Genomic DNA, 9,731 nt, shown 5'->3' with positions numbered 1-9,731 from the left:
GGATAAACAAACGGTCAAATCAAAAATAAACTTAAACGAAGATCAGCTTCTCCATTTTTTCCATGATTATGATTTGTGGTCCCTCCTTTTTTTTATTTATTTATTTATTTTATTTTTCTTTTAACTATTTTGGCCTACATATTTATTATATATATATTTGAAACAAAATCAATTAAGTACGAAATTTAATCGTTATTGATTAATTCTATTTTGTTGATTATGTTTTTTCTACTTTGTTTAAGAATTCGGGAATACAATCAGAGATTGTATTGACCTAAAAAACATATAAAGCGGATTGCACCATGTTCTTAGCGACATTGAAAAAAATTTTGCAATCAAAGACGGTAAGCAAAATAAAAAAAATTAATTCATCTCGTGAATTATAGATAAACTTAAAATCCGTAAAGACCAATAATTTTACAGTAGAGAATGAAAATCATTCAAAGAAATACGAAAACATTTCTCAGAGATAAATATTACTGTTTTTAACTGAGTGGTGAAACTCACACAAAACATAATATGCAGTCAACAGTTTTTTTTTTTATAAGCTAAAAACAGTATCATAAAAAAAAAGAAACGAAACATTAATAGAATGATGGAGCTTATATATATTTTTTTTGCATGATCAAAGCACTCGAAGACTTAATATATTCTCAAGTTGCTATTCAAACTGACTGAAATGTTTTTTAAAAAAAATATAAAAAGATTCAAGTTTACATATTCCCCAAGTTTTAATTGAGTATGCATTGGAGGTTAGTTTTTGATTTTTGTTATTTTTTTTTAAATTATTTTTGTTATTTTTCCCTAATATAAAAAAATATAAACTGGGGAGTTGTGAATTCGCGATAGCATCCTTATATTTATTTTATTTTCATTTAATTTCTTATCATTTCTACTTCATTCTTTTAGCTTTTATCTTAGTTAAAATTTCGAATCTAATTAACTTTATACACGATCATTTATAACAATGTAAATTGTAATCATTGAGTCAATAATCTTCAAGATATATACTCTAAATTGTAATATATGTAAATTTTTTATGCATGTGAATGTCTTTGTGTATTATATTTATTTATCCACCTTGTCAATTGATTATCTTTCTCAATTACTTTTATATTGTAGAATAAGTTTTTATTCTACTATTGCCTAATTTTTTTTTTCTGTTCCATGTAGAGTAAAATTATAATACTAAAATGTGTTGGTACTGGCGATCCAACTCAAGATCACAATATTTTACTGACTCATTTACTCTTATTTCCCATTTAAATTTTTATTGTCATTGCGATGAATATTTATTTTTTTCTAATTTCGATGGAAATCCAGTCCTCAAAAATAACAATAAAAAATTTTTTTTACGATTTTTCAATTAAGTATCTACATAAAAATTGAAGAAGAAATATTTTTTTTCACCATTAACGAATAGCTGCGAGTCAGTTATTGAGAGAAAAAAAAATGAAACTCAGGCTGACCGTAATTGATTGTATAGTTTAAGTAAAAAAAAAAAGTTTAAAATAATATTTTATGCCAACTGACGACTAAAAGTAAATCATCCTAGATCACAGCTTACAAAAAAAAGGTCAAGTATTGATTTACTATATAACATCAAGAAAGGCATCGATAATATTTGAGTAAGCAAACTTCGATTTTTTCGTTTATTATTATTAATATCACTATAACTATATTATTATAATTATTATAATATTATTATTAGTATTATTGATATTATTATTATTATTATTATTATTATTATTATTATTATTATTATTATTTCGTAAATACTTTGTAACTTTTCTAACGTTTTTTTGTTTGCATTTCGAAGTATGGAAATGTGCGATGATACTTACAGTAAGCGTGATTTTCAATTTTTAAAAAGTTTTTATTAATAAATGAATGATTATTAATTATTTGCTTATTTTTTCATGTGATGGTAGGCACTGATCGGGGTGGATGGCTGCATGGCAAGCAGATAAAAAAAATACAGTTCATTCCTGAATCAATCTGTATATATGGTGCTGAGCACCGTGTTCCGACGTAGATACTTCAAAGACATACGCTGTACAAAGCAACGTTTCTTGGGTGTCTCTATTTGTAACCACCTAAAAATACAAATTGTATAAATACCAGTTTATAATTATAGATCATTTCTACTATATTTTCAATAATGTTTTATGAAAGAAAATATTGAAATGGTTTACCTGAAGTATTGTAAAATTTTCAAGTACGCTGTTCATCATATATTTTTCAGGTAGATGCTTCAATTTATGTATAAAATTAATCATGTATTCACACATTGGTGAGCGACTGATACGATAGACAAATCTCCCATTTTCAAATCTTGCATACTCAGTCTCCACTTTTTCTACCACTTGTTTTCCAAAAGAGCATACTTTCGTCGAGCATGTTATTGTCATATTCTCATTGCTTTCATATCTATTTGAAATTCAATAAATTAAAGAAAAATAATCAAAATATAAATACAAAGTAATAATAGTATTGATTGTCACAAAAAAAAAGTAAATCTTACTGGCTTGTAACACCATAGAAAGCGCCTGCTTCATCTTGAATATTTGTATTAAGATCAGCCCAAAATTTAACAAGGAAAAATGCTGTCTGAGGTCCTTTTGCATGTAATTCTTTGAGGCCACCTTTTTTTTCTGGAAATTTGTCATAGATTTGTCTCACCTCTACTGCTTCTAAGAGTGGATCAGCGTAAGTCACTGTTCCTCCTATATGTACAAACAGATGTTTGTGGTACTGTAAAAAATAAGAATAATATTATACCTATAGGAAAACTGAAAAAAAAAATTCTGAAACTGATACAAACACTTCTTAATAAGACAAACGAATTTGTTATTGAAATTCCTTATCAGGTTAATAGATTAATATAACAATCATGTTACTATACCAACAGTAATAACTTACAATATCATTATCTCTATGTTGCTCCATGTAAGCAGAAAATTCAACAAGTCGGAGTTTATGAGTAGCAATTGCACGTCCTTCCCAAGGTGGTGGTGGTGGTGCTTGTACCATATCACCACTTGACACCGCAGTTGCAGGCTTCCCAGAGTACGTTGATTGTGCATATGGCTTGACATCTTGTGACGAACCTGGCTGTAATCCTGGCTGCCAAAAATTCTATTTAAACAAATTAAATATTTTATTCATTTGAATAGATGATTTTCGATGAGTAATATTATAAAATAACATCAAAATAAAATATTTCAATTTTTGTGTACACCCTTTTTAATAAACAAAAAATGTGGAATAAATAATATAAATAAAAAAAATGAGGCAGTTTTTCAGAATTACGTAATGTCGTAAGAAAACCGCTTAATTTGTTTGAAAAACAAAAGAATGAAACGTGCGCCGAGCCATCCCTATATATACAGTGAACCAATCCAAGTAGTTATCCGTATGTAAGTATGCGTACTTATTGAAGTAACATGAAGATAGAACCGACGCATGAACCGACAAAACGAAGAAAAGAGATCGACAATGTGAAGGAAGGAAAGAGAACGCATTGGCGTATTTTTAAGCTTGAGATTCTTTTTTGGTGAAAACTGTGACCTGGCATTTACGGGGTATACTGTATCTATTTTATTATTCATTAGAAATATTTGAGCGTAGGGAAACATCAATATTACGAAAAAAGCTATTTTCAGTTTTAATATAAGATTAATAATGGAGAAATTATTGAATAAATTGAAAATTGTGACGTCATCCTGGGATAAAATATTTAAAGTATCAGATTGAGTATCGAAATCAAATTCTAAGCCGTAAAAGCTATTTCCGATATTTTAAACCATCCCTGGTAGAAATATTTCTCCAACTTTTCAAACTTTCTCCGCCTTTTTTCCAACTTTTTCCACCTTTTGTCCAACTTTCTCCAACTTTTTACGAATCTGACCCATGGTTGGAGAAATGGCGGAGAAATTTCTCCACCATTCTCCAGCCAAAAACTTCTCCAACTCTTCTCCACCATTTCTCTAACTTTTTTCCAACTTTTCTCCACCCTTTTTCCGACTCTTCTCCATCATTTCTCCATCTTTTTTTTAACTTTTCTCCACCATTTGTCTGACTTTTTTTCAACTTTTTCAATTTTCAATTTTTCCAAAAAAAAATTATACTTATTATCAATTGTTACATAACGCAAAGCATGATGATGTTTATTTCTTTTGGAAAAAATAAAAATTTAATGATAGTTTTTTTTTTCAAAAAGTTGATATACTTAAGGTACTTGGTTTACAAAACTCCCGTGATCATTTCATGATAGAAAAAGGTTTGTATAAACTTTAGGTGGAACATAGTCAGAATAAATTTTAGGCAGAGAAAGCTCCGTAATATTTTTTTTTTGACAACTTGATGTTACAAGATGTAAACAAACCAGTATTTTCTTCAAACTACTTACATACAAAGCAAAACCAAAATCCAATTTTTTACTATTTGGCACAACACAGACTCTTAAAATCGTTTTTTAAAACTTTTTTCTTAATAATAATCGGTTTTTTACTGTAATTGATTTTTATAATTATAATCTCTACAAGCACTCAAAACTCACATCATGGGCCCCCCAACCTAAATTTCACTAAATTTCATCCCCCAAATTGCAAAAACGTTCTTAGTGCCATCTAGTTTTTACAAATGTTGAAGAATGACGTGGTCGAAATGGCCAAGCGTATTAAGACCCGTCGGGAGTAATCGAAAGAACAAAAGATCACGCTGTGCATGCGGTAATAATTGAGGGTCCGGATGCAATAACCGGCCGCACGCTCGAAGCCCACCCAGGTAGGAAGTGACGACGGGCACAAGCCTGGGACAAGCCTGATTACCCGGCTCTCGGGCCTGTGTCCAGTGTCGGGCCTGAGACACAAGCCTGTGTCAAGTCTGGAATGTTCACGAATCACGATGTATTTGCTGGTGACGGACTAGTGTATCGGGCTTGACACAGGCTTGTGTTCCCAGGCTTGACACCGGCTTGCAAAAAAAATTATAAAAAAATATAAATAAACAATTATTATTAATTTATTAATTTGACATTATTATTTTTTACGCGATACAATTTGAATTAACGATGATTATATGAACGAAAATAAACGGCGTAACGGGGGATCGATCCTAGGTCTCTCACGTGGAACTCCAATGCTCTATCAAGTCGACCACGGGGGACTCATGAAAGAGTCAGTCAAAATTTTTTTATATGAATGAATTTATTCGAGAATCAATACACAGTCCTTGTAAAAGGCTCTCAAGGCTTGATACACGACCCTCACACAAGCCTGGCACAGTTGTTTAAGCCGGAGAACTCCTACCTGGGCAAGAAAACACGACGTTGCTCTGGGTGAAAAATCAAACATTACAAATTTGAAAAAAAAAAAATACCATCATTTGTAGAATTAAAAAATACATATTTTCCTTTAAATAAATTTTTTTTTAATTAGTTGACGAGTTAAAAATTAAAAACAAAATTATTTTTTTTGAAAAAAATACTTTTTTTTCAATATATAACTCGAGATAACTTTTTTAAAAATAGATAAATCAACTTGAAAATTTGACAGTAGCTTTATAATAATCTAGCGATGCAAACAGCATTATTGAAAAAATTATTTATTGATATTGCTTAATTATTTTTATTTATTGTTTCATGTCGACGAAAAAATTCTATTTGTCTAACTTTAAACGAAACAAGAGTCGGAGAAATTTAAGAATTGAGTAACTTGTCAGCGACAATATTGTGTAGCAGTATATCAAGAAGTTTTATACAAATTTTCAGGTATTTTTATCAATTATTTACTGAGTTATTAATTGTATTATTAACATTATGTTCAAAAAATAAAAGACAATATTCTGATTGTTTTAGACACAGTAGAATATTTTTTAAGTTAATTGTTCTATTGAAAAATCTCAATTTTTGTAGTATATACAAAGAAGGATTATGTTATTTATTCATCAGTGATAATTGCGATTATCACACAAACCTGACACGCGTACGACAGTGAAGTGCTCTTATAATTTAGAATAGTAGAAAGCATTCAAAACTTATAATATTATGTTCAAAAATTTTTAAATAATATTCTAATAATTTTAGTGTGACATCGGTACACAAAAAGACTCTCATATTGATGTTGTCATTTAAAGTACATCATGAAGTATGAAAGGATTCGAAAAACATTTATAAAATTATTAACTATGAAAAATACAGGCAAATATTCTGACAGAAATTATGATTACAATCAAGTCTGTACAGACAATGACTTTATTACTATTGAATATAGAAGAACTATTATTATTGCATTACTTGCAATTAAGATACTGAATGGATACATTTACTGTCCTAAAATATTGTGTGAACTACCCCTATGGGTCCATCACACAATCAATAGCAGATCTAATAGTCTTCTTTATCCAAATAATTGTACTAATAACATCACTTTAAATTCTCGAGTTAACCAGCTTATTTATAATTTAAATTTAATACTTGAAAACAAAAATATTGACATATTTAGTTTATCAAATAATATATCAATTAAAAATTTCTTGAGTCTTTTGAAATGATAAATCCTAACACTCTGTTAAACCTAAACTACGATATAAACCTATGTTAAGCATTATTAATTACAATTATATCCCAGGTAGAAAAATATGTGTCGCGCCCGACTTAATAAAATACATGTAAATTTATTTTTTAAAGATACAAATGACTAAGAAAAAGCAGTAGCTAAGGAAAAGATGTAGCTCAGGAATTGAGGTTGCCAAAGAATTATGTTTTAAGGAAATAATTCCTTAGTCACATTAATTCCTTAGCTACTGCTTTTCCTTGGACTTTTCTATTTTTGTTAAATAAATTTACATGTACTTTATTTATTAAATGAATAAAAATGTTCAAGGAAAAGCAGTATGGTTAGCTACCTTATTTCCTACATGATAATGATAATAATCATAATAGTAATATACCTGAGTCAACAATACAATATACAGATGTTAAAACAATCGGTAATTATATTCTAATACAATATTCAAGACGATTTTTTTATTTATTAAACTTGTTGTTTTTAATCCAAACCGATCCAAACATGAACATGATTGTTAAAGTTGCATATTTAAAATTACTCGTCGCTAGCCTGCCGGTAAAACAGCAGGCTTAGTATTTTCGATATACAGTAATTGGATGAGAACCGTTTTTTCATAAATGTCGTCTAAAATCTCGACTATAACCTCAAGCTGTCATTTTAATGTTAATTCGAGTAAAACAAAAAATTATGCTTAATCTATTGAAAAATATTTATGATTAGAATGATTAAAAACAAATTACAAACATAAATAGCCTATCTATCAACAATTTAGTTTCTTTTGGAAAATGCAATCGATATTCTAAATTTTTTACTTTCAGGGAATTTAACAGAATATCCGACGTCGGCCCGACTGAAATCCCGACTTTCCTCCGACTTAATAAGTCGGGACACTCAGTCGGCCGACAGTCGGGCCGACGGAAGTTTTCTACCTGGGATTATATTCACTGTAAAACAAATATCAATTATATACTATCTACATCATGAATGTAGTGACCAATTCAAATGCCTTGAATGTGCTCTTTGGTCTAATTGAAATAAAAATGAAACAAATAATATAAAAATAATAAAAAAGTATTTTATAATTTTTCAAAATACAAAAAAAAAAAAATCGGATAAACTTTAAAATACATTTTTTTTATGCCGGAAGTTTATTCTTAAAAGAAAATTGAATAGAGTCATTTGATTGTCAGAAATAAGTGAACGTCTCGCCATTCTATAGTAGCAGAGCAAAACACACATAAATTGTTTGACTCCGTGCACGTACATGATTTCAATTATTTTTCAATTTTATCTATCTGAAAAAACGGTAACACTACACGAGGAAATTCAATAAAAATTTAGTAAAGTTTAGTTGCATGCATATATGTTAAAAAACAGCATATTTATTTTGAAAAACTTAATCGATAATGACAGTATTAAGTTATTTTGAATACATGGAAAAGGACTGAATAGATTTCTACATATTACATAATGATGGGAGCGAAGAATTGCAGTGACCACGAATTGTGTTCATAAACATTCCCGAAATCACACTAATTCTAAATTAATATAGAAATTCCAATCGTTTTTGTGTTTCAATGATTCATTTTAAAAAATTAAATAAAAGATAACGAACAAAAATTAAATTTTTCTAATACCCTGAGGCTGAGGGAGACCGTGTCAAAGAGAATTGTAGTTTGATGGATTCACTATTTTGTCAAAAAATCATTTTTTGATGTGGAAATTCATTTTTATTTTTATTTTATTTGATAAAATAGTCCCAACAGGAAAATTCCAATTATACAGTACTGATTACAGTGTATTAAATGATTACAGTGTATTAAAATGATTATAATTTAGTATTCCATATTGAAAAGTAATCATCAGTTTATGATTATGTATACAAAATCTTCTTAATCAACATATTATAATAACAGTGATCGTAAAAATCTTTGTGTAATGAAAAAATTATTTTTCGATTGAAATATGGATAGTACACATTAAGTAAACCTCTAATTATTTTCGGGAGTGCGAGATCTGCCAAATCTTGTTACAATTTATATGTAAATGTTGCTGAATTTCTAAGTTTATTGTTTTTTCAATATCAGAGAGAAACCTACAGCAAATACTGCTGTAGTGGTATAGTCAAAATCATGGCTGACTTCCCCGAGTAGAAATTCAGGTCAGGTTCGGATCAAGCCCTGATCAGGCTTGCCTGATTTCAAATCCAATCTGGATCCAGATACTGAATCCGAACCTGATCAGGATGTAACGCTTTTTCGTAAGGTTCGGATCCAGAATGGATCAGGATACCTGATCAGGCTGTGGTAAAGATACATGATCCATAATGGATCCAGATTCCGGTTCAAAACTGGATCAGGATACATGATTTATTCAAAAAAAAAAATTAATAATTTCGAATTTATTTTTTTTTTTTAATTTGAAATCTAACGCTTAACAGAATACAGATAAACTTTATTATTACAAACTGACCTAATTAATAATTTACCTAACTAATTATTGCTACGACCGGGGTTCGAACCCTTCGACACGGGATTACAACGCTAGTACTTGACACGCTCGGCCATTGAGACATTCGATAATTCGTACTAACTTTTTGACCTCATAGGTTCTACAAATTGCCTGGTCAGGATAGCATCAGGCCATCTCTATTTTATCCTTAATAGGGATAGCCTGATCCATTCTGGAACAAGACTGGATCAAGAAAAAATTATTTGAAAAAAAAATAAATTCAATAATTTTTTCTTGATCAAGATTTGATCCAGAATGGATCGAAACTACTATAAGGATAAAATACAGATAACCTGATGCTATCCTATCAGGCTGAATTATAAATTCAAAGACGCAAAATTTGATACTTTTTTCTATATCCATTTTGGATCCAGCTAGCCTTACTCTATCCTTAATAGAGTAGCCTGATCCATTCTGGATCAAATCTTGATCAAGAAAAAATTATTTGAAAAAAAAATAAATTCAATAATTTTTTCTTGATCAAGATTTGATCCAGAATGGATCAGGCTACTCTATTAAGGATAAAATACAGATAGCCTGATGCTATCCTGATCAGGCCATTCCTACTCTATCTTTAATAGGGGTAGCCTGATCCAGGCTTGATCAGGATGTGATAGAGTTACTTGAATAGGGATAGCCTTACGATAT

The 9,731-nt window shown here is 29.5% G+C and overlaps 1 protein-coding gene across 4 annotated transcripts in view; it reads right to left on the bottom strand.

Annotated features, from left to right (window-relative positions):
- Positions 1 to 302: 302 nt before the first annotated feature.
- LOC122859504 (protein scalloped) overlaps positions 303 to 9,731 on the bottom strand; it is a 64,483-nt gene continuing 55,054 nt past the window's right edge. For all 4 annotated transcript variants that reach the window (XM_044163123.1, XM_044163125.1, XM_044163126.1 and 1 more), the window contains 4 exons: positions 2,923 to 3,138; positions 2,525 to 2,754; positions 2,196 to 2,430; positions 303 to 2,096 (listed from right to left, as the gene is read on the bottom strand). In XM_044163123.1, coding sequence (XP_044019058.1) covers positions 1,983 to 2,096; positions 2,196 to 2,430; positions 2,525 to 2,754; positions 2,923 to 3,138 — 795 coding nt within the window. In that variant the 3' untranslated portion in view covers positions 303 to 1,982. The remainder of the gene's footprint in view (positions 2,097 to 2,195; positions 2,431 to 2,524; positions 2,755 to 2,922; positions 3,139 to 9,731) is intronic.

The sequence above is a fragment of the Aphidius gifuensis genome, linkage group LG6, assembly GCF_014905175.1.
Source record: "Aphidius gifuensis isolate YNYX2018 linkage group LG6, ASM1490517v1, whole genome shotgun sequence".
Classification (NCBI taxonomy): Eukaryota; Metazoa; Arthropoda; class Insecta; order Hymenoptera; family Braconidae; genus Aphidius; species Aphidius gifuensis.
Note: the sequence above shows the minus strand (reverse complement) of the source record. Positions and strands in the feature narration are given on the sequence as shown.